The following is a 25,914-nucleotide window of genomic DNA, read 5'->3' as shown; positions in this document are numbered from 1 at the left end:
CTGAGGGTGGAGGGCTCTCTACTTACAGCACTCCTCGTGGCTCGCACAGTAAGTCCTTCCTTGCAGGGGCATTGGGATGACACGTTTCTGTTTTCCTCATGGGGTAGGAGAGCAGTGGGGAGCTAGTAGTCCCTGAAAGCCGCTACGAGGAAGTGCCTTGCCAGCTATGACCCGTGCTGGAGGAAGGGTTGCTGCGAGAGCCAGAGCTGAGTGAGGGAGGGTTCTACCCACAGCCACGCTTGGGGGAGCTGGAGTTTCAGGTCTGGGGCTTCATGGGACTTCATTCCATTCCATCAACACTCAGAGACAGAACATCCAGCTCTTCTGTGCCAGGCACTGTGCCATGTAGTGGGGGATATCACTTGGGTGTGAGTCATGGCTCTATGACCTCCACGCCCTCCTTACTGATCCCCTCCCCCCCGCCATGATCCACTGTCTACACTTCTTCCAGACTGATCTTTCCAAAAGGCAAATCATATTCACCGCCTCTTCTGAAAACACACTGAGAAATCCCAGCTCCATGCCAGGCCCTGCCAGGCCCTCTGTGATCTGCCCTGTCCACCTCTCTCACCTTATGTCCTTATCCCCTTGGTCACCCAGCCCCAGCTGTGCTAAAGTTGGTCTGCCTTGGCAATTACTAGGGCCTGAACCCACTTTCCCTCCAGATGTTCAGAGATGCTTCCTCCATGTCTGTAAGGCCTCAGCTCAATGTCACCTCCTTCAGGAAGCCTTCTCTGATTACCCCCTCGATGCACTCCTTTTTTTCATATTTATTCAACAAATATTTATGGAGAGCACTTACTATGTCTCAAGCACTTTTGTAGGCAGTGGGAAAACACGATGAATTGGAGTCCAAGCCTTGCCCTCTTGCAGCTTACATTCTAGTGGAAAAGACAATCAATGAACAAAAGTAAAAAGTACCGCGATTTCAGAGAGTGTAAAGTGAAATTAAAAAACAAGAGCAAGGTAAGGGGGCGGAGAGTGTCTGGTCCGGGGCCCCTAATGTCCAAGCTCAGGGCAGCCTCTCCCCAGCCGCGGTGCCACTGTGGGGACCCACCCTGGGCGCAGCAGAGTCGAGGGCGGCGCGCGGGAGAAACGCGGGAGGTCGTCGGGGCGGCGGTGAGGGTCCCCTGGGCCCCACTCTCGGGGGCGAGAGAGGAGGCCGGGCCTCAGCCCCAGTCCGAGGGCGCGCCGCCCCCTCCTGTCCCGCAGCCCCGAGGCGCGCTCGCTCCCGGGAAGGGCGCGCCCGAGCGGGTCGGCCAGGTGCGCGGCCTCCGGAGGCCCCCGCCCCGCCGCGCGGCCCGAGGGGGGGCGGGTCCGGCCGTGGCCCCGCCCCCGGGCCGTCCATAAATGCGCCGGGCTGGCGGGCACTGCGGGTTGGGAGTGCGGCTTCCAGGGGACCGGGCGAGTTCGGCGCGGCCCGCCGCTGCTTCGCTGCCACGCCTGGGGCGCGGCGGCCGCGGAGCTGCAGCCATGCTGTTCTGGCACACGCAGCCCGAGCACTACAACCAGCACAACTCCGGCAGCTACCTGCGGTAAGGGCCGCGCCGCCCCGGCTGGACGGGGCGCCGCGCCGTCGGGCGTCCCGGGGCGGGTCGGGAGCCGCAGGGTCCCGGGTCCCGAGCGCCCTCGCTGCGCCCTGGCCTCCCCCAGCCGCCCCGGCTGTCCGCCCTTTGGGGACTGGGAGGGACATCGCCCAGAGTCCCGCCTGGGGACGGACTCCGGCGGGACCCGTCCTCCCTTGACGACCCTGGCGGGCGCGGAGCACACACCTGCTGGCCGCGCCTCCCGGTCGGTCCGCCTCTCCCGTCCCTCCTCTCCCAGCTCGCGTCGGAGCAGAGGAAACTTCCTGCCACCAGTCCGGTGCCCGTCGTGGGGAAGTCTCGCCCCCTGCTCTTTGCCCCTCTCTGCCCGGGTCCCTCTCCGAGCCTCGCGCCCTCGCCGGTGTCCTTGGGCGGGCCGGGAGGGGCGCGTGAGTGGCGAGGGCCGACCCTGCGCTTCATTCTCGCGGCCCCGCGGGCGGGGGCTCAGGGACTGGTTGCCCCCTCCCTCCAGGTGGTCTTGCGTGTATTGGCCTGCGGTCTGCACGTTTATTGCCCTTGATGGAAATCTTTCTTCTTCTGCAGGGACTTGACTAGTGCTCTTCAAAGGGAAAAGTAAGTCCGGCTTGTTTTTCAAAGTTCTCTCCTATCCCCTTTAAGGAAGTCAAGGAGCCCCGTTAGCTTCAGTTCCTGGAGGATTGTTTTTCCCTGTTCTGCAGCTGGCTGGGCACTAATGGGCAGTCATTTCATTTACTGAACTCGCCTGAACCAGCTTTAGCCTGTCTTTATTTCCATCCTAGTCACAGTTTATGAAATGTGCCTAATTTAACCCAAAGGGCATTTGGTATGGGCTCAGAGAAAGTGAATTGAGGTGGAAGAAATCGCTGGTGCCGACAGCCCCGAAGTGAGAGCCATTCTGAGTGCCCTTTTTTTTTTTCCTTCCCTCCCAAGAAGTTCCCACTCAGATTTAGCAGTACACGTTATTTGGAAATCCTGGCTTCTGAAAAGTATGTGTCCACTAGTCCTCTCTGAAGACATCCCCGTTCCAGAAGCAAAGAAGTGATTGGGTTTAACTGATGTGTCCTCTGTCTTTTATTCATGGGCCTGAGTAGTGGGAGGCGGCCAAAGTCTCACATCTTAATTAAGGAATGATGGCCTTCCTTACAGACCATGGAAATGTCACCAGAGGGAAGCTGCTCTGGGGGATGTCAGAAGTCCACGGGGCAGATATTAGTGTCTGCAGAAAATTGTGTCCATTCACCTGCATGAAATGCTACAATGGAGTCCGCTTTTATTGTACTGTGTGATGGGTTATGGTTGTGGTTTTGCCTAAATTTTAGTTTGTGGCCATTAAATATGTTGCCATATCTTAAAAAAATGAGTGTGAAGGTGACCTTGAGTGGAATGTGAGTGTATGTAAAACTTCCTGGATACTTAAAATGTCATCCCATTAGGAAATAGTTCTCCCCTTGTATGGGAGGTGCTTCTGCTTCTGAAATGGAAATTGGTCTATGGAATTCCTTAGATACCTTTTTAGGATTTTGGTATTGTTTAGGGGTTGGGAGGTGGGGTGGGAATTGGGGTGAAAGGTGCCAGAAAGCCATATTGGTTTCTGGGGTCATTTAGGGACCGTGGATAAGGAAGCATTTGGTCCATGCTGTTTAAAAAAATTTTTTTTTTTAATTTCATGTCTTGGAAACTGGGATTTTCACCCTTTTAGAGGCTGACCTCAGTGAAGGCCAAAATGAGGGTCAGTGAATATGCCACTGGTTCCCCCAACTCTAGAGTGAGAGTCTCGTCCTTTTCCTTGGTTTATATATTTTATTTTTGGTCATCTCCTTACTCTGCAGAACCTCTGCAAGTTGTCTGACCTTACGAAGGTAGTGGCCTTTACTTCTTTCTTCCCTTTTTCTGTTTGATGTTCTCGTGACTTTTATTCCTTGGCAAATAAGGATGCCAAGTTTGAAACAAATTACTGTTGAGTGATGATTCTTACCACCCCTACTTTTCTTTTCATTTCTTTTTTTTTTTTTTTTAAATTTAAAGGCAGCAGCCCATGGATTATTAACTTAACACGGTCTGGGCAAACATGAAATTATGCAATCCCCAGGTGAGCAGGCCTGCTTGCTTCTCCTGTGTTCCTAGATAACCACTTGGGCTGGGAGTGTGCACCAGGGTGGCAAAAGGAAGGGGCGGTGTGGGGGTAGCCAAGACAGCACTGCTCCTGTCTTTGGGCTGGGGATGGTGGCAGGGGCGGCCCCCACACAGGAGAGCTTCCAGGTGTGCTCCAATCCAGACTTTAACTTCTGAGAATTGTTTGGGATTGCTGGGGTGTGTGCCGGGTTTGTGTTTTAGAGACTACTGGTTTATTGTGTTGTACGAGGAAGAGATTGTACCGGTGACTGCTGTTTATATAGTGAAGTGGGGTCGGTGAATCTGATTCATAACTCGGGACACTCAGAGGGAGGAGGGTTATCAAGATAAGGACACAGCACTTTGGGGGCACCTGTTTCTAGGCAGCTTGTAATTTAGAGGTCTTAAAGCCTCTCCTGTTCACAGGTCATTCATATTCTCAAGAATTTCTTTTTCCCTTGCGAGGGCATTTAAAAAGTATATCTAGAGACAAGTCCTAGGCTGATGTGAGGCTTTTTTTTTTTTTTTTTTGGATATGGCGGGGAGTTTTGTTCAGAGGTGGAGGAAAAGTATCTCTGAGCATCTTGATATTTTGCATTTGAATAAGAAAATGGAATTAAAACCGAGGTCTTTCCTTCTCGTTTTGCCTTTAGGAGATATTAGTGTTGACCCTTAAAATCAGGATTATGGGCCAGCTGTCCATTTTTATTTGAAGATTGGGGGTGGTGGGCTGTCACAGCCCGGATGAGTGAAATGCAGTTCCATTTGCATAGTTTACAGATCCCTGAGGACAGGGTTGAATTGGTCTGAGAAGCCACCAAGGAGTAGAATAGTTAACTTAAAAAAAAAAAATGAAATTTTTTGTTCAGATTCTTAGGCTAAGAGCAAGACTACATAATGAGGCATCTCTAGTGGATGGAAACCATGCGGCATTTAAAGTTCGCTCCATTGCTGCCGGTCCCCTTGTCACGGAGATTTCTGTAATTTGTAGATATTAGATAACTTGGTATTTTTGCCTCCATGATTTGATTCAGTAACTCTCTGGAGGGCCATTGAGTGAAAAACAGACTCCTCAAGGATTGGTTGGCTGGGTTTGAAACGAGCCTCTTGGAGGACCCGTGACGTGTGGGTCTGGGATGCACCCGCCCCAGCACACTGCCCCGGGTTTGGCTGTGTTGCCCTTGATGCCCCTCCCTGGTCAGGACCCGCTTCTGCAACTGCGCTCCGTCCTTGCCACTGGGCGCCTGACTGCCCCCTCCTGTGTGTTGCAGTGACGTGCTCGCTCTGCCCATCTTCAAGCAAGAGGAGCCCCAGCTGTCCCCCGAGAACGAAGCCCGCCTGCCGCCCCTGCAGTACGTGCTGTGCGCGGCCACGTCGCCCGCCGTGAAGCTGCACGAAGAGACTCTGACCTATCTCAACCAAGGTAGCGGCCGCCACGCGGGGCGGGGGCGGGCCCGGGTGGCCGGGAAGACCTCCCAGCAGGAGTGGGGAGCGGACCCGGAGGACGCGTTTGGGCTTCCTTACCTGGTCACAGTGGGGCCGGCTGGGAAGGAGACTGCCGTGTCAGGGAGATTCCATTTCCCAGCGCTGAGACCTCCCTGAGCCTCCGCGTCTCCGTCTGAAAAGTGGGCGCATCAGCTCTAGAGTTGCTCAGACAGCCGTCGGTAAGGGAGGCAACAGTTCTTGCACGGGCCCCGACGGGGCGGGGGCTCAGTGATCAGCAGCCGTCGTTAGGGCTGCTGTTTACTGTGACCGTGACCGGTGTCCTTTCCTGGACATAGACTGAGCACCTTAGGTATACGAGGTCTGCGGTCCCTTGTGGAGCTGCAGTGGTGGGAAGGCCGGCCCCGTCCTCACGCAGCACCGGGGGCTGGTTTCCACGCGTGTGGCGGTGGCGACAGGACCGCCCGCCGTGTCCTCAGGCAGGTGGCACGGGCTTTGCCGTTTGAATCGGCACTCTAGCACTTCCTCACGCCGTGACTTTGAGCTGCCTTTCCTTTTCTCTGTGCCTCCGTGTTGGCCTGTGTAAACTGAGAAGTGTAATTTTGCGACATTTGAAAGAATGCACTCGTTTAAAGTGCCTGGTATGATAATGGCTGTTCAGTTGCTGCTTCCCTTTATCAGGACACGTGGATCAGTGTCCTCTAACAGATGGCGCTTTTTGTGGTTTCTGTGTGATCGTGTGTATGTGTTTATTGCACTTCCTTCCTGGGTCACCTTGTAGACAGCCTGGCATCAAGTGGCTTAATTGTCCCCCGGGTTTTTAGACGGGCAGAGCAGAGGGGCAGGGGAACGCCGTGCGCTCTGGGGTGGCACTGAGTTGCAGGGGAGCTGCCGTGTGGAAGCAGTTGGTCTTCCCGGGGCTTCATCGGTTCTGTAGAACTTGGAGGCCTTAATTTGGAGAGCCCCCGGGGGGTGGGAATCCAGCCCGATCACCAGGCTTGTCGTCTGCTGGCTTGCCACCTCCGAGTTAGCAAGTGGCTCTGCGTCGGCCTGGGGATGGAAGCAGCCCCCTGCTGTGGTTGACGTGGCCCATGGAAGGGCACGATGCTCCCTGCGGGTAGCTCTGTGGCCTCCGCTGGTTGCCAAGCCCAAGCTCGGTTAGCGGCAGGGCGCCTGACTCAGGCCCTGTGGAGGGGTACCTCTGTGCCTCTGTGCTTGTCTGTGGAGTGGGCCGTTTTCTTTCTCGTTCAGAGAGGGTCACATGCTCCCAGCTTGCAGAGCTTTGCTTTCCTCTCTGGGCCTCTGCTTTTTTGCCTAAAGGTAGCCTGAAGAGATTGGCTGATGTTCACAGAGCACTGAGCTCCGAGGCTGGTCTTGTTCCTAGCCCCGTCCTGCGGTGCTGAGGAGTAAGTGCGTGGTCTGGGGCTCCGTGGCTGGCCCGGGACACTGAGGGGGACCCTGAGGGTGCACCGGCCACCCACCTCCTGCCCCCGCCTCCTCTGCAAGGCCTTCCCACCCACCCCCTTCCCTCCACCCCTCCCCCCCGTAATCAGCCAACTTTGGACCATGTTTGACAGTCCACATGCTAGGCCTTTTTAAGAGTTTCTCCTTGGCTCAGTATAGAAAAGTTGAAACAGGGGAAAAGAGTTGCCTTATGGTGTTACCATCCTGTGTTAGTTTGGTGTATTTACTTTAGATATTTTTTTTAAGTTGCATTTTCCTGATTATTAAAGTAACATGCTCATTATAGAAAATTTGGATGATTTAGACACGTATAAGGAAGAAGATGAGAAGAAAAAAAAATTGAAATCTCTTCTAATTTTCACCTGAGGACCACTGCTAGCCTGATTTCCACACATATTTTGTGTATGTGTCTTTTAGAACTGATCCTGCTCCAGATGTATGTCTTCTTTTCATTTATTAGATTTATGAGCTTTTCTCATTTCACTCAAAATGCTTTGAGAACTTAAATTTTTGTAATGGGTGCATAGTATTACGTGTTATAGGTCTGTGGCTTTCATCAGTTTCATGGGAGGGACACTTAGCCCTGAGTTGTTGTCTTTGTGTAAAATGTTTTTTAAAAAATAATAATAAGTTACCTTTGAAGTAGGATTACTGGACTGAAGGATTTGAATAAGGCTTTTGACTCATTTTTACCAAATTGCCTTCTCAGCAGAATGCCCCATCTCATATGCTAGCCTTTTCCAATATTGGACATTGTGTCTTTTCATCTGAGTAGTGAAACATAGAACTTAAAGCAGCGTTTCTATCACTGTGGTTATTGTAAACTAGCATGTATCAACCAATATGGTAGAATATTATAAAACAGGTTTCTCAGTCTTTTAAATTTCTCCACCAATTATGTTCATGTTCTTTGCACATTTTTCTATTGGGATGTTTATATCTTTCTTTTATCTTGTTGATTGTAAGAGCACACCATATAGGGGAGCCTGGGTGGCTCAGTTGGTTAAGCAACTGCCTTCGGCTCAGGTCATGATCCTGGAGTCCCGGGATCGAGTCCCGCATCGGGCTCCCTGCTCAGCGGGGAGTCTGCTTCTCCCTCTGACCCTCCTCCCTCTCATGCTCTCTGTCTCTCATTCTCTCTCTCAGATGAATAAATAAAATCTTAAAAAAAAAAAAAAAAAAAAAGCACACCATATATGAAAAGTAGTGAGCTTTTAGTTGTTATACGTTGCAAATATTTTTCCTTGTTGGTTGCTGGCCATTTAACTATATTTCTTTTGTGATAACTATATTCATGCTGTGGGATCTATGTCATGTTTATTTTTTTCTGTGTAAAAATTTATTTGAAATGTCTATTGTAAAATCCTACAGTCTTTGAGAATAGTTTTTCTTCTATTCTAAGAATGCCTCCCCACCCCAAAATCACATAGTAGTTTCCTAAATTTCTTTTTTTTTTTTTTTTAAAGATTTTATTTATTTATTTGAGAGAGAGAATGAGACAGAGCATGAGAGGGTCAGAGGGAGAAGCAGACTCCCTGCCGAGCAGGGAGCCCGACGTGGGACTCGATCCTGGGACTCCAGGATCATGACCTGAGCCGAAGGCAGTCGCTCAACCAACTGAGCCACCCAGGCACCCTTTTTTTTTTTTTTTTTTTTTTTAAAGATTTTAAGTAGTTTCCTAAATTTCATTTCATGGTTTCTAAATTTTAACACTGAAATGGAATGTTTTTATGAAACTTAATAATTAGGTATTTAGTGATGTTTTGAATTATTATTACATTATATATATATTATTTCAGCTTTACCAGTGAGATTTATACTGTCACATTGCATTTGGAATTTATGATGTGATATAGAGGTCTAACTTTGTTTATTTTTCTAAATAGTCAACCTACTAGCTATTGCCTAGTTTATCCTTTTCTCACTGGCTTAAAATAGCACTTTGGAACATTAAAAAAGCTGTATTCTAGAGTATTAGTCCAGAAACAGACCCTTGTAGAGGTATTTGTCCCGTAGCTAGCCCTGAGATTCATTGATTCTTGCCCCATTTCACATTGAACTATTCATTGTGGCTTGGAAATTGTTTCCCTATTCAAGTGTAGGAGTTCCTTTCATCATTTTTCTTAGTAATCTCAGTCATATATTCTTATAGATGGATTTTATAATCACTGAACCTCCTTTGTATACCTTTTTCTTTACATCGATGAGATCATATACTTCATGAAATTGTTTCATGATTGGGCGCCTGGGTGGCTCAGTTGGTTAAGCGACTGCCTTCGGCTCAGGTCATGATCCTGGAGTCCCTGGATGGAGTCCCGCATCGGGCTCCCTGCTCGGCAGGGAGTCTGCTTCTGCCTCTGACCCTCCCCCCTCTCATGTGTTCTCTCTCATTCTCTCTGTCTCAAATAAATAAATAAAATCTTTAAAAAAAAAATGTTGAAATTGTTTCATGATTTTTTTTTTTTTAAAGATTTATTTATTTGACAGAGAGAGACACAGTGAGAGAGGGAACACAAGCAGAGGGAGTGGGAGAGGGAGAAGGAGGCCTCCCGCGGAGCAGGGAGCCCGATGCGGGGCTCGATCCCAGGACCCTGGGATCATGACCTGAGCCGAAGGCAGACGCTTAACGACTGAGCCACCCAGGCGCCCCTGTTTTATGATTTTATTAAATACTATTCTTGTAATAACATTTTCTGTCATTATTTATTTATTTTTTTTTAAGATTTTATTTATTTGAGAGAGAGGGAGAGAGAGAGGGCATGAGGAGACGGGGGGGGGGGGGAAAGGGAGGGGGCAGAGGAAGAGGGAGAAACAGACTCCCGGCTGAGCAGGGAACCAGCCTCGGGGCTCCATCCCAGGAGCCTGGGATCATGGGATCATGACTTGATCTGAAGGCAGCCGGCCGCTTAACCAACTTAGCCACCGAGGTGCCTCATTTTCTGTCATTATTAAAACCTCTTTACGGTCATTTAAAATGTCTGCATATTATTTCGCTATTCTTTTTGTTATTTAGGAGAGCATAGTGGCATAACTGCTGGAAGAAAATACACAATGTAATTATTTTATTTTAATTTTTTTTAAAGATTCTGTTTATTTGACAGAGAGAGACAGCGAGAGAGGGAACACAAGCAGGGGGAGTGGGAGAGGGAGAAGCAGGCTTCCCGCTGAGCAGAGAGCCCGATGCGGGGCTCCATCCCAGGACCCTGGGATCATGACCCGAGCCGAAGGCGGACGCTTAATGACTGAGCCACCCAGGCGCCCACAATGTAATTATTTTAATGTCTGTCTCCCATAATAGAATGGAAACTCTATGAGGGCAGAGCCACATCTGTCTTTTTTTAAACATTGTACTAAGCTTGGTGTGTTGACACTGAAGTAGGTGCTGTATAGATATTCAGAAAATTAAACAATAGGCATGACTTATTTTATTTCCATTTTATTTTTTCTCTCCTCCCTTTTTGTTGCTGTTATTAATAATGCTGAACTGAATTATCTTCTTCAGCATATCTTATTTAAAGTAGCCTCTACTTCCATGTCATATGACGAACAGTCATTGATTTAGTTAAAAACAATAGTTTTGACACATCAGTCAAAACCTTTTTTGGTTAATTGAAGAGTTAGCTGTTAATAGTATTTGACGTTTATTGCATTGGCGCTGTGATGTCTGTTACACTATTTCTGTGAGGCCATGCCATATCCTCTTCCTTGTAATGGTGTTTTTAAAGTTCTCTGGAAACGTGAGGGCATGTTCCGTCTGTAAGACCTTGAAACCGTCAGATGTTCCCTTCTCAGTGCAGTGTCAAGCCCGTGTGTTACCTGTGGTGTCTTATCACCAAGCCCAGTGGCTGATGTTATATATGGTGAAAACAATTCGTAAAACAAATTACGTCCTCTCCTTCTGACATGGAGTCCTAAGGAATGGGTGGCCAGCTGTTGCATGGAGGTCTGCAACGTCCCAGATCAACCTTTCTGTCACTGGCCAGATCTTTCCTGAAGGTTGGAGCGAGAAGGAAGGGGTAGAAGTGTGCCGTGGGGGAGGAGTCAGGGAGAAGAGTGGAAAGAGAACCCCAGGCAATATCTGTGGGAATTCTGGCTTGGAGATAAGGAACAGCTTTGCAAGAATGGCCCTTCTGTAGAACTCTTGAATCTTAAATATAGTAATGCATTCTTACAGGAATCTTACTTTCATTCATTCATGGAATGAAACTTCCTGTCCTTTGGAAGGAGAGAATGGCTTAGCGAGAAGAAAGAAAAGCCATAAGCAAAGGCAAGAATGAAGTGTGTGTGTGTGCAGGGGTGGGATGGGGCTGTATTTAAGCACACTGTCTGTCCCAGAACCCTGAGTGGTTTAGGATGGCTAAGGCTCGGGGAACACAAAGAGTGTGAATGATACGGTTCGAGCGGTAGACCAGCTGGCCAAGTTCCCCAGCTGCCTTGCTGAGGCTGAGCTGTTGGGCAGCCACCTGGGCAAGTCACTTACCCTCTCAGTGCCTGGCACATAGGAAGCACTCACATATTGGCCATTATTAATAATAAAGTAGACACTTGTTTACCTTAATGCTATATATATGTACATATATAGATAGATAGATTTTTTTTTCCCCCCTACCCCTACCCTAATTCTGTTTTGGAAGTTAACAAGGTTATCAAATTGGGACTTCGAAATTTATATTTTTACCCTTTCCCTAATTCAAAGATTAACACAGGGTTGGTTCTAGAACTAAGAATTGCACCTTTTGGAACTGCAGGGTGGTAACTTTGGAACAGATTAAAGCCAAGAAGGCCTGCTGAACTTTTCCATTCTTCATTCACTGTACAGCCAGATAATGGACATAACCTGGAGGAGACATTTCCTACACAGGTTGTTAAAATCCTATCTTAAACTTTGTGATTTCAAAAGGCATTGGACCCCTCCCTAAATGATGTGAGCTGTTTTATGGAGGATTACTTTGCTTGGATCCTCAGCCAAGTAAAGCTTTGCACAAGGACCTCAGCCTTTAGTGTGATCCTTTGTTTGGCACTGTAGAATTTACACTTTCTGATATTCTCTTTTGAATACTTCTCTCAAAAGGTATTATTCCCATGTTACAGATAGGCTGAGAGACGTGAAATCTGCTTTTCTCTCCTGTGTCATGCAATTAGGCAAGCCTGGGGAATGGTTGAGCGGTGTGATGTGATAATGGGAGTTCTGAAAGGGGAGACCCCCCCCCCCCCCGGCATTTCTGGGAGCGGTGACTGTCACCTGCTACTCCTGATGCAGCTCTGAGGGTGAGTGGGGGAGATAACTGTGAAGGAATAGAGGGGGGTAGAAAATGCCTCCTTGAACAGAAAACCATAATCAGTTGCTCCCCCGCCCCCCATGCTCTCCACCCACGGTGACCTGAGGGAATTGGCCAGGGAGATAAGAGCTCAGGGCAGGGCAGTCCTGTCTTCCTGCTCCCAGACCAGGACAGATGGCCGCTGCCTTTTCACCAGCTTCTACTCTAGGGAAGTCACTTAATCTTGAGAAGCCTCAGACTCCTCACCTGTGGAATTGGGATGGTTTCATTTGTGTGTGGCCTTGAGAATTAAGTAACAAGTGTCTGGCAAGTGGTTAGCACAGTTACGTTGCCCCCTCTCCCCAATTACATCAGTGACTTTGAATTTAAGGAATGAGGCAAAGGATTACTTGTTACACTTTCTCCATAGCTGACGTTTTCTTTCCAGATTAATTTTTAGCTTGAAGTTTGGGAATATAAACTGAGTAAGCCAAGTGATCCTTAAATACATTACTTTTTTTTTTTTTTTTTTAAAGATTTTATTTATTTATTTGAGAGAGAGAGAGAGCATGGGGGGGGGGAGGGTCAGAGGGAGAAGCAGACTCCCCGCCGAGCAGGGAGCCAGATGTGGGACTTGATCCCGGGACTCCAGGATCATGACCTGAGCCGAAGGCAGTTGCTTAACCAACTGAGCCACCCAGGCGCCCCATACATTTTTTTTTTTTTAATGCTTTTTTTCCCTTCTTGTTTTTTTTCCTGAGTAAAAAAGTGGCACATACTTACTATAAAACAGAATGCAAACGGCACAGAAATTTGTACTCTGGAAAGTTTTCCACTTCCCAGATTTTTCTTTTTCTTAGCCCTACATTAACCCACATATGTCTAATTATATAGACGCACAGTAGAAATGTGTGTGCCCCCCCCTTTTTTTTAAGAGAGAGTGCACATGTCCACACATACGAGTGGGGCAGGGAAGGGGCAGAGGGAGAGGGAGAATCTTAAGCAGGCTCCACGCTTAGCACAGAGCCCTGCTTTGGCCTCAGTCTCACGACGCCGAGATCATGACCTGAGCTGAAATCCAGTCAGACGCTTAAGCGACTGAGCCACCCAGGTGCTCCGTGGCCCTTTCTTTTTAAGAGAAATGGGATCACATTATACATTTTCAGCAACTTGCTCCCCCCACCCCCAAAACATAGTCTTTCTATGTGGGTACATTACAAAAATGAAAACCAGAAGTTAATCTTCACTAGTTCCATTATGGTCCATTGTATGGGTGTCCTGTAATTTGTTCTGTTGAGGAACAGCAGGCTTGTTTCCATTTTTTTTTTTTTTTTCAGAATGACACCCGGCACTCCGCTGAGCTTGCATGTACACATATCTTATGCTTAAGCAAGAGTGAGAATATCTGCAGGATGAATATCTAGAAATACAATTGCCAGTACAACATTTTGTTAGATCCTGCCGTTTTGCCCTGCAGTGAAGGTGTACTTACTTGTACTTTTACGGACAATAAGTATTGAAGAATTGTTTATTTCCTCCTGCCGTATCATGCAGTCCTCCTCCCTACCACACCTGAAATACGAAGTCCTTGAAGGCAAAGACCTTGTTCACTGCTATTCTAGCTCAATGCCCGGCATACATGACTTCTTTGAATGAATGAAGAATGTCTATTCTTCCATACCTTTGCCAAAACCTTTTAACCTTAAAAACCGTAAAGTAGTGGGGAAAGTATAAGGTATTCCTGTTGTAATTTTCATTTCCATGGTGATATTGAATATATATGTATATATTTTTTAAAGATTTTATTTTTAAGTAGTCTCTGTACCTGACGTGGGGCTTGAATGGACAACCCCGAGATCAAGAGTCGCATGCTCCACCGACTGAGCCAGCCAGGCTGCCCCTGAATATATATAATTTTTATGCTGTTTGGTTATTACTATTCTGTTTGCTTTTCATGTGATATACCTATTTTCCAGGTGGGATTTTTATGCTTGTTTATTCATATAGGCTCTCTTCATATTTGGGATGATGTGTTAGAAGTATTTTTCCAGGGGCGCCTGGGTGTCTCAGTAGGTCGAGTGGCTGACTCTTGATTTTGGCTCAGGTCATGCTCTTGGGGTGCAGGGACCCAGCCCTGTGTAGGGCTCCACACTCAGCAGGGAGTGTACTTGAGATTCTCTCTCTCCCTCTCCCTTTGCCCCTCCCCCTGCATATACACACAATCTCTCTCAAATCTTTAAATAAATCTTAAAAAAATTTTTTTCCATGTTTTCATTTATTTCATTCATTTTTCATTTGTTTGCTTGTTCTTTTTTTTTTTTTTTTTTTAAAGATTTTATTTATTTATTTGACAGAGAGAGAGATAGCGAGAGCAGGAACACAAGCAGGGGGAGTGGGAGAGGGAGAAGCAGGCTTCCTGCCGAGCAGGGAGCCCGATGCGGGACTCGATCCCAGGACCCTGGGATCATGACCTGAGCCGAAGGCAGACGCTTAACGACTGAGCCACCCAGGCGCCCTTTGTTTGCTTGTTCTTTTACACGATGTAGGTTTTTATAATTTTTTATGGGATCAGGTTATTGGATTTTGCCTTGATTCTTTTTGTGTATTTCTTCATGTCCCATATGGAAAAGAGCTTCTTTACTTTAGGATTTTAATTTATTCACCTGTTTTTTAAAAAAATTTTTTTTCCAAGTCTTTGGCACTTTGGCCTTCATGTTGGTATGTAAGGAATGAAGGAGGAATCCACCTCTATTACATCATATTGTCCCACCTTAACTGATTGAATATGGAACCTTCATTTGTAGAACACTAGGCAAGCAGGAAGAGCACGAGGCAGATTCTTGAGTTTATCCATGAAGCATGTGTTGTTAAATTTAAGAAAGTCTTTCCCCTTCTTGGTAACACCAGTTTGGATGACCCTATTAATGATCCTTTCTTAGAAACTCGGTGGCGGATAAAAAGTGTGGAATTTTCAATTTGTATGTACCCGGGTTCCGGTTCTGGCTCTCTCCTTTCCCAGCTCACTGAACTTGTTGTCAGCCCGTGTTTTCTGTGGAAGACCTAACACCCACTTCAGGTGTTGTTTTGAGAATTAAATGAAATACTTGTTGCTTGTTTTTCGCCATGCAAGGATACTTTATTTTGGGTACATAAAATTTAGAAATGTTTAATCAGCAAAGAATTTTATAAACAGCATAATAACACAGGTTAAAAAAAAAAAAAAGGAACAAACACTTTCCCAAGTGTCAGTTCCTCATGATTCATCTATGAATTAATAAACTAATAAAAATACTAGTAAGTGAGCTGGGGGTGTGGTTGCTGATTGGGTTTTTTTGTTTGTTTCTTTGATTTTCAAACCAACGAACATTTATTGAAATGAATAATGATTATTCATTATTATGTAAGAATATTTTTGTAATTATGTAAGAATAATACAGATTATTCTTAGCTCACAGCATAGAGAAATGATTTTTAATGTTTCAAAGGTCTCCTGGTTATGTCAAACTTGAGTGGACCAATTAATTAACATATAACACTTACACGGTCTACTTCCAGAGCGTCCAATGACCTGGGAATGATATATTCATAAGAATTATGTTAGAGGCGCCTGGGTGGCTCAGTCGGTTAAACATCTGCCTTTGGCTTAGGTCATGATCTCGGATCATGCACTCCCCTCCTGCACTCTCTCTGAAATAAATGAATAAAATCTTAAAAAAAGAATTATGTTAATACCATCTATATTCTGGAAGCACTGTATCAGAAATGAGAACAATGCAGCATCAGTTCAGTAACATGATAAATGAAATAGGCCCAAATCAGAACGAATTTGGAGAAGACACCCCAGATCCCCTGCTGTGCTTTTAGAGGTTCAGAGGATGGTGCCTATGAATCCAGTCTGCCCAGCACCCTTTGTCCCTCCCTCACAGCTAACCCCTCCAGCTCCCAAGGGGGCCTGATGGTGCAGGGATGTCCACATCTATTCAAAATGCAGGTTTTCTTGTTTTTCATGCATTGTGAGGCCAACAGATAAAGGAGACAATTGCCATTGAAAGATAGCGTGTTTGTCACTGTTCTCAAGAGGAGGGGGCGCACCCTCCATGCAGGGCTCCGTGGGGAAGCACCAGAGTTGGTCAGGAGGCAGAGAAATTGAGGGGGAAACCTGGGCAAGAGCCTTTATTGTGGTGTCCAGGGGAAGGAATGGGCGAGGCCTCGCGAACAGGCTTAAGAGTGGCTCTGGGGCCTAAGGGCTGTCCCTCCTCTGGTACCTGGCCCTGGAGTGGTTCAGGCAGAGAAATAGTGGTGGGTGATGGGCTTAAACCCTTGGAGGAGGAGGTGGTTGGGGCGTGGTGTCTGGATTGGTTGGTTTGCATATGAAAGGCAGACACAAAGGCTAGGCTTTGATAATCCCCGAACTGTTTAGCCCTAGGAGGGGCGGCCTCTGGGGTCAGCAAGGCCCCAAATGACAAAGCATCAGAAACAAGGTTCATTTAATTACGTGACCTTGGGTGCCGCCCTGGGCGGCCCGTGGAAGGGCAGGCATCAAGGAGCTACTTGGAAAAAGCTACCTTTCTGACTTGAATTCAGCCATTTATCTTCTTCCATGACTGAGTTTTCCATCCGTCTGCACAACCACCAGCACGCTTGCTGAGCCGTTTTCTCACGGGAGCTGATCCACCTTGGATTTCTCCAGGTCTTTCTTTGGCCATCTTCCCGCAGGAGCCGATGTTTAGATGTCCGAGCTCGATGCCTTCATACGCTTCGGGAAGCTTCGCTGTTTCTCGGCAGTACGTGCCCTCCCCCATGGTTCTCTGCAGAGTTGCATGTCAGGGTCTTGCTGCAGCCCAGGCAGTGCCGACTCGCAGATGGAGCTCTCCCAGTCTCCCTCGCTCCCCGTGCGCTTCCACACTGCAGAGCCGCCTGCTCTGGTTGCAGACTTGTGATTTGAACCGCAGGTGCTTTGTGGGCGCGGTTTTCCTCACGTCACTTGCGAAATACTCTCTCTAGACTTTTCAGGGAAATGTTGTTAATAGCGTCGTTGAGTTTCTTCAAAATGACTTCTGATCATCTTGGTATCTGTTTTTTGACTTCTTGTCCGATGCCACGTTGCTGTCATTCCTGTAATCTTCTCTAAAGAGAGCGGGGGAGTGTATCATCTCCGGCTCCCTTTATCATCGCTCTCCTGTTCCCTTTGTGTGTGGGTTTGTGGTCACTTTATTCTTTTTATTTATTTTTTATTTTTATATTTATTTTTTAAAAAGATTTTATTTATTTACTTGACAGAGAGAGACACAGCAAGAGAGGGAACACAAGCAGGGGGAGTGGGAGAGGGAGAAGCAGGCTTCCCGCTGAGCAGGGAGCCCGACACGGGGCCGATCCCAGGACCCTGGGATCATGACCTGAGCCGAAGGCAGACCCTTAACGACTGAGCCACCCAGGCGCCCCTATTTTTACTTTTTTAAAGATTTTATTTGTTAGAGTGCGGATGGGAGGAGGGGGGAGGGGCAGAGGCAGAGGGAGAAGCAGGCTTCCCACGGAGCAGGGAGCCTGACGTGGGGCTCTATCCCAGGACCCTGAGATCCTGACCTGAGCCGAAGGCAGATGCTTAACTGACTGAGCCACCCAGGCGCCCCTCTTTTTTTTTTTTTTTTAAAGATTAGTTGAGAGAGAGCGCTCAAGCACACGGCAGGGGTGGGGGGGTGGGGGGAAGGGGAGGGGCAGAGGGTGAGGGAGAATCTCAGGCAGACTCCCTGCTAAGTGCCAGAGCCTGCCTGATATGGGGCTGGATCCCACGACCCTGAGATCATGACCTGAGCTGAAACCAAGAGTCAGATACTGAACCCGCTGAGCCACCCAGGTGCCCCGCAGTCACTTTATTCTTTCAGCTACCCTCTTTTCTTTAGCGTCTTGGTCGGGGAGCCGCTTTAGGCTTTCCTGAAGCTGACCAGTTTCATCAAAACCGTTCACTATTTCCATCAATGTTCAGCATTCTTCTGAGATGTCTTTAAGGTGCTTTTGGCCTCAGTCACTTGGGACTGGAAGGGTGTTGATGCCCCTGTGAGTGACCCTGTCTGTCCTTCCAGGTGAGCCATCATTACTCCATGGAATGAAATTCTGGGGGACTCACTTTTATCCTCTCACTCAAGGAGGTCTGCCTTATCCCCCAGTGAAGAGGTGCACCTGTTCGTAGCTTTGCCACGCGCTGCCGGGCACAGAGTTTGCGGCGCCAGAGCACTGGTCCCCATTGCAGGCAGGGCTTCGAAGGCTTCTGTAATGCAGTTAATCTGCTCACCGACTTGACAGATTCTTTCACTTGGGCAGAAAATCTTCTGGCTAGCTTGTTCTCCTGCAGCGTACCTTGGCTTTTGACTATAAAAGCAATCAAAGCAGCACATACCAAAATTTCCAGGGGATACCCAAACAGACTTGATCCTTGTGCCCATAATTCAGACCGGCTCATCAGAGCACTGCACAGCTGCCACATGGCCGGCAGCAATGACATTTCTGTGGTCACTGGCGGGCTCTCCCTGGCCCCGAAGGGCATTGCGCTTTGCCCCTGGCCAGTAGCTTGTGGGCTACAGCTGCCTGCCAGGCCCCTGATGTCCTACCCCTAAACCAAACGAGTGCCTGGCAGCCGAGACAGACCGTCAGTGAGGCTGAGGGACAGGGTACCAGGCTTAATAAACTTGGCTCTGGTCATTGCACAGGTGGAAAAGGTTAGAGTTTGTATGGTACGCTGTAGGAGGATAATCGTATTTAAATGCCAGGTATATCACCGGGTCTCAATAAATGTTAATTCCCTCAGCTGCTAAGTTTGGCTGTTCCCCATGGCTGTTTGGAGGGGAGGAGAGCAGGAAGGTAGGCCAGGGTAGGAAGAACCACCCTGTTCTTTGTAAAATGGCCCAAGTTGGGTTTCGGGGGCCACTGAACTATGGTTAGAATTAACTAGAAGAATGTGTATAGATTCTCTGCTCTGAAGGAGGAAGGTGTTTTGCATTTGTTTTGTTCTAAAGGTGCCACTCTACCCAAGTAGCTACTATGATTGTTTCAACCCCTTCATTTCACAAGAGAAGGAAGGAGGCCCAAGTCAAGACGGAATGTTTCTGGACCATCCAACCTGCCAGGGGCAGGGCCAGGTGTGAGCCCAGAACTCTCAGCTCCCAGGCCCAGGACTTGACAGCTTTAGAGTCTGTAGGGGTCATGGGGAGATGGAAAAATGCTCCTTGGTGTTAATTAGAGACTGGTGTTCCTACCTCATTTTTCTCAGGACTCTGTGTCCCTCCGACAGGTCCCTGTGGGATACTCTTCTTGCGGAACTCTCTAGCAAAGAGACACATTGCTTGGGTGTGTTGGTGTTATCTTGGTTGGAGGCCAGAGATGGCCAGCTGGCCTTTCTTCCTACCTTCTGCTTTCACCCAAAGGAATGTCCTTTGGGTACCTTGAGGGACATCTTATCCAGCCCCCTCTTATTGATGGGGAAACTGAGGTCTGGAGAGAGGAACCAACTTGTTAGCATGTGTTCTTGATGTTCTCTTGGAGTACAAGCCTGTCTTCTCTCAGGAGTGGCTCAAGGATGGTATTTGGTCCTTGGACCATCACATCAGAGTCTCTTGGAGTTCATGGTTCCTCCTGTGACGGAACTGGGTAGGGCAGGAATGTCTTTTCACTAATTGATGCTTAGGTGTACAAGGGTTTGTTAGTCACTGTGTTGAGGGCATTGCTGTTCTCCACCTCTTTCTTTCCAGAAACAGAGGATTGGACCTTGCAAGGCAAATGTGGGCCCTGCCAGACTCTTGGCTCTTTGCCTGCAGCTTGGGGACCCCACCTGTGCCTAGCAGAGCACTCTGTGCTCAAGCAGATGTGCGACGTTTTGATCTTTCTCTGCCACTCTAGCCAGTGTTCACGCCCCAGAAGCTTTCATGTGAGTGGTTAGAGGACCCTATGAGTCTTGAATGGGAAGGACTACACATGCTCTGGGAATTCACAGCGGTGGGCAAGAGTCCATTTCCTAAAAGATTAGGGGTAGAGAGGCCTAAGATCTCATCTCGCCTTGCTACTGGAAATGTGCTCCATGAACCAGCATCATCTGAAAGCTTGTTAGAAATAAAGAATCTTGGGTCTGCTGCAGGACGACTGAATTAGAACCTGCATCTTAATAAGTTAGCAAGTAATTTACGAACGTATTCAAGTTTTGAAAAGTGCTGATCTCGCCTATCCCCGCCCACCCCACTCCCCTTGTGCTATAGGTGAATAAACTGAGGCCCAGAGAGGCTGTGTGACTTGCCCCAGGTCACAGAGTGGTACTTCAATCTGGTCTCTGTTTTTATATGGTTTTATTGGGATGCAATTCACATACCATATAATCCACCCATTTAAAGTACGCAATCCATGGTTTTTAATATATTCAACTGAACTTACTAACCACCACCGCCACTAATTTCAGAACACTTTGTCCCTCTTAAAAGAAGCTCTGTACCTGTTAGCAAGCAGTCAGTCTTCATTCTCTCCCTCGTCCCCACCCCTAGCCCGAGGCAGCCACTCTCTGCTTTCTCTCTAAAAAGTTGCCTGTTCTGGATACTTGATGTAAATGGCATTGTACAAATGGTGGCCTTTTGTGACTGACTTCCTTCACTTAGAATGTTTTGTTTTGTTTTTTAAAGATTGTATTTTTCAGTCATCTCTACACCCAACGTGGGGCTCGAACTCACAACCCTGAGATCAAGAGTCGCACACTCCACCAACTGAGCCAGCCAGGCGCCCCTAGTATAATGTTTTCAAGGGCCATCCATGTTGTAGCATGAATCAGATCTTTTTCATTGCTGAATAATACTTCACCATGTGGGTGGGCCTCATTTTATTTATCCATTCTGTAGTTGGTGGACATTTGGGTAGTTTCCGCCTCTTGGCATATTATGAATAGGCTGCTATGAGTATTCACGTACAAGTTTTGGCGTGAACCTGTATTTTCATTTCCCTGGTGAATATATCTAGGAGTGGAATTTCTGGGTCATATGGGGACTCCGTTTAATTTTTTGAGAAGTGCCAGACTGTTCTCCAGAGCAGTTGTACCACATTGCATTGCTAGCCGCACACAGGAGGATTCCAGTGCCTTCCCACCCAGCACTTGTTATTGCCCATCTCTCGGACGGTGTAAGGATGAGGTGGTGGAGGCCCCTTCTGTGGCCACTGTTGGCTGTCTTCTGGCATCACACGGAGCAGGCAACCTCAGGGCGTGGCTGCCGCCGGGCCACAGGAGCGAACTAAAGCCAGAGGCTCGGACACCGTGACAATTCTCTGATTCTCCCCGCTCTTCTTCTCTGGGGATCTGCCTTATGCTCTCTCTGCCTCCCAGCTTCCCCGCTCCCATAGCCAGAGGGCAGACGCGGAGACCACCAAGAGCTCCCGAGAACATAGATCCTCAGCCCGGCCGCGCAGAGGGGCTGGTGCTGTCATCCCCAGCCTCTGGTTTGGCATTCCCAGGGGAGCCATTGGCCTGACTGGGTCCCATGCTCCCCTGGCCGGGTTGTGGCCCTTGAGCTGGGCCCTGTGTAAGCATGGCTGCTCCCACCCTCTCCTTTTCTCTAACCTCTAAGCAGAGGCTGAGGTGGAGCAGTTCCTGGAGATAGTCCTAGGTGCCTGCTCTTCTGGAAGGCCTGGGGTGAGGGGGAAGAAGAGGCCTAGGTTGTCTTGGGGCTGCATGGACAGGGACTACAAAGTCCTTCATCTTATTAGAGGCTGAGACAGAAAATGGGGCTGCCCAGGGCCAGATGTTGGGGGTCGGAATATGAATGACCAGGAAGTCTGGCTCCTACCTCCAAAATCTTGGCCAATAAAGGGCACGTGAACACCTCGGCCCAGGACGTGGTGCAGGGCAGGGCTCAGAGGGGAGGTGCTCGAGTGAGTCACGGTTCTGACCTTATCTTAAGAGATTGGGTTTTCTACTCTTTACTGTCCTTTGTTCTAGTAATTTATGTTCATACCCTTACCACCTGAGCAGGAGGGTACCTGTTTCTCCATATCCATGCCTGGGCTCTCTGTTGTCAACCTTTTAAACCATTCTAATATGCACACACAAAGTAAGCTCCTTATTTTATTTTTTATTGTTTATTTTATTTTTATCTTTCTAAGTAGGCTCCACACTCAGCATGGAGCTGAACGTGGGGTTGGAACTCATAACCCTCAGATCAAGACCTGAGCTGAGATCAAGAGTCAGACGCTTAACCAACTGAGCCACCTAGGCACCCTAAGCTCCTTATTTTAATTTGCATTTACTTAATTTCTAATAAATGTTGTGGGTGTAACTGAACATCTTTTTATATGTTTATAAGCCTTTACATTTCTTTTACAAAAAACTGGCCATTTATATCCATTGCTCATTTTTCTGTTGCCCTTTTGCTTATTGATCTGCAACAATCATTGTATTAAGTTGGACCATTTGCAGTTACCATTTAATTTACCTTACCGTCAAATTTACCAGTTAATTCAAAATGGGTTGACAGTCTGCAGTTAAATATTGTTCATTTAAATAGATTAAAGATTCAGTTCGGCAGCGTGCCTGGATATAAGCTCAACATACAAAAATTAGTGAATTTTCTATGAACCAATGATAACCAAATAGGAAATAAAATAGGAAAAAGAGATACCATTCCCAGTACTGAGAGCACATCAGACAATTTTAAAAAATGCTTAGCAAATGTCCCAGGGCCCAGAAGCCCCTGGCTTAGAATCAGCCAGCAGTGCTTATGAGCAAGACCATTCCTGGGTCCCACCTAGGTCTACTATTCACAATTCTGGGTGTAACTTGGGCAACCAGAGCATTTTGGGGAGGGAGAAGAGAATAATTTTAGACTTAAAGTGTCAAAGGGGATTAAGAGGTACAAAGTGTCAAAAATAGTACCAAGATTCTTACATACCTTTTGCCCAGCTTCCCATAATGTTAACATCATATATAAACATGGTATAATGATTGAAACCAGGTACTTACATTGGTGTGATGCTCTTAACCTCTACTACAGTCTTGCATTTTACCGGTGTCTCCAGTGCTGCCCCTGTTCTGCTCTAGGATCCAAGCCAGGATCTCACATGGCATTTAAAAAAATGTTTATTTATTTGGGGGGGGGTGGGGGTGGGGGGGGCGGGGGAGAGGGAGAGAAGCTGACTCCCTGCTGAGCACGAGTCCCCAACATCACTGACTCGATCTCACGACCCTGAGATCACCACCTGAGCCGAATAAAGAGTCGGACACTTAAACTGAGCCACCCAGGTGCCCCTCACATGGCATTTTGTTGTCATGTCCCCTTAGTCCCCTGCAGTTGGTAACAGTCCCTTAGTCTTCCCTTGTCTTCCATGACCTTCAGACTTAAAGAGTGCTTACTGGTTAGTTATTTGATAGAATACCCTCAATTTTGGTTTGTCTGATGTTTTTAAGTAATGAGATTGAGGTTTTGCATTTTTGGCAAGAATGCCACAGAAGTGACATTGTGCCCCTGCTAGTGCATAATATTAGGGGCTCACGATGCTGATTTGTCTCATCGCGGGTGGTGCTGACCTTGATGAGTTAGGGGTGTCTGCCAGGTTTCTCTGCTGCAAAGTTGATATTTTTCCCTTTATAATTAATAAATATCTTGGGATGGGGGAGATAATCTGATATGCTGATGTCTTGATTATCCTCAGACTTCTGCCCACTGTTGTAGCATCCACTAGTTGATCATTTTTGTACCAGTTCTTACTGTAGCATTTGCCTAATCATGATTTTCTATTTCCTTCTTTCTACATTAATTGGAATGCTACTATAAGGAGCCTTTTCTTCTTTACCATTACTTTATGCATTCACTTATTTATTACATCACTATGGACTTGTGGATATTTTATTCTGTGTTAGAACTTAACATCATTGTTTCTCTGTTCTTACCCAGTTTATTCCAGCCTCTGTGTCGCTTTGACACGCCTCTGTCCTTTTTCTGAGCCTGTCCTCGTTTTTGGCACTCGCAAGATGCTGAAGACAAGATGAGCATCTTGCATTTTCCCTGCTCCAGCCCTGGGAGCAGTCCCTTCTCTGAAGAGTTTCTAGGACATGGAGACCTTTACTTCTGTACACACACACACATACTTACTATATGCATGTAAGGGGGGATCCATTGTGTGCTGGGCATGGTGCCCAGTCCCTGACATAAGTGGCTGTGAGGAGGTTAAGTGCCCTGCCCAAGGTCACACAGGCGGCAGGCCATCATGATCAAGACTTGGGTGTGTGGATGGCAAAACCTTTCCGCGGAGGCCTGCCTTGTGTCGAGTGCTCCGTGTTAACACACTTGCGTGATGCCGCACATGGGCGGGTGACAAGACAAACTCCACGTGCTGAACCCAGTGTGTGCGGAGTTCTGCTTCCTCCACCTGCCATTATTGCAGTGCTGGTGGCATCCAGTGCTCCCTCCTCGGAGGTGATGATGGCCTCCATTATGTTTTATGTGGCATTAATTACCCAAAGCAGTAACTGTTGGAAAGTAAACAACCTTTAAATCTTGGCTGGCCTGGGCAATTGCCTCCTGTTCTTGGGAACACCGTGATCTGGGCAGGAGGCCCTGCGCTGGGTTCCGCTCACTGGGCAGAGCCGCTCAGCGGGAGCACCTGGTAGGCAGGGCCCCGGGGGAGGCAAGCAGGGCCGGGCCTGCTCTGGGCAGCACCCGGGTGGCGGTAGCTCTGTCCCCCGCCCTCTCTCCCCCAGACAGCTGGGAAGAGACTCAGGTAGCCCTGGTGGAGTCGTCCCAGGGTATGTCCCAGTTGGGTTGCTTCCTGACTGTGTGACCTCGGGTGGCCTTGGGTGGCCCAGTCACTGGGAGCTGTTGTGAGGGCCGGAGGGGCCCATCTGTGCTGCAGCACCGAGTGCCGTGGGAAGTGTGGGGATGGAGCTGAGAGCCTGAGATGGGGGCCGGCAGCGGTGCAGCGCTTACTGCGTGCCAGGCTGGAGGTACGTTCTCTCATTTAATCGCACAACCATCCTGCACGGGACAGTTGGCAGATGTAGGGGGGAAGGTGCAGGGAGGTTCGAGAACTTGCTAGGACACGGGAGGATCTAGGCTCAACTCCAGGGCATCTGACCTGACCCCAACCGCCCTCCCTTCTCTTGTCCTGGGCCAGGCCACAGGCTGCTGAGTCTTTGCCATTAACTTGCAGTGTCACCTGGGGCACATCAGTACCTCTCTGGGCCTTGGTATCCTCAGCTCTAAAATGGGCACAGTCATACTGTCCTGTGGATTCTCAGGGTGGTCTCGCAGAGAGACGCCAGGTGGAAGGAACCTCCCTGTGTCTGCCCTCATCTGCATGTGTTCAGTGTTCTGCTTATTGGATGAAGACTGTTTTCCCCAAATGCCCACCTGTTTGGTTGGGTTTTGGGTCCTGGCCTGACACTGGAAGAAAAACTACTGATCATTGTCACTGTGGACATCTGTTAGGTGCCTGGAACAGTATAAGGCACTCCCTACTCTTTGTTTTATGTGTTTTTCAAGTTCACGTGTCCTATCTTCCTAGTCCTCAACAAAGTTAATGCTGAAGATGTATGGAATTTAAGAGGGAAGGGTCCTTTTCTATCAACTGTGAGATGCATTATATTAGGCTCAAATAAAAAGGGGATGTGTAGAACATTTAAAAGCACAGTCACATTGTGTGCATATTATTCAGCAACTTTTTAATGGGGCATTTATATAATAGACTGGGTGTATCTTCAGTATTGATGGGTATTGTCGAAATGTCCGGTAGGCTGTGACGTAGGATGTCCCACCTCCAGCATGTGTGAGGGCCTAGCCCCGTGTTTTGTCTTTTTGGGATGCTGGCAGTCAAAGTTTTGCCAGTCTGATAGATGAAACTGGCATTACATTATTGCCACTTGGCATTTCTTTGACCATTTAGGGAGGCTGGCATCTCTTCATGCTCTTCTTGGTTTGGCTGACTAGTTCTAGCTCTATTAACCGCTTTAGGGAATTTAATACCAAATTCTGGCACCCTTAATTACAAGCCTGTCACACACCAGTACTGTGTACACACACACACACACACACACACACACACACACACACACACACACA

General features: G+C 47.9%; 1 protein-coding gene across 1 annotated transcript in view; it reads left to right on the top strand.

Annotated features, from left to right (window-relative positions):
* The first annotated feature begins 1,350 nt into the window (after window positions 1–1,350).
* Window positions 1,351–25,914, top strand: part of TFCP2L1 (transcription factor CP2 like 1) — a 57,418-nt gene continuing 32,854 nt past the window's right edge. The window contains exons 1-2 of the mRNA XM_032405185.1: window positions 1,351–1,535; window positions 4,946–5,097. Coding sequence (XP_032261076.1) covers window positions 1,351–1,535; window positions 4,946–5,097 — 337 coding nt within the window. The remainder of the gene's footprint in view (window positions 1,536–4,945; window positions 5,098–25,914) is intronic.

The sequence above is a fragment of the Phoca vitulina genome, unplaced genomic scaffold (assembly GCF_004348235.1).
Source record: "Phoca vitulina isolate PV1807 unplaced genomic scaffold, GSC_HSeal_1.0 scaffold1, whole genome shotgun sequence".
Classification (NCBI taxonomy): domain Eukaryota; kingdom Metazoa; phylum Chordata; class Mammalia; order Carnivora; family Phocidae; genus Phoca; species Phoca vitulina.
This window is presented reverse-complemented; position numbering and strand designations above follow the sequence as displayed.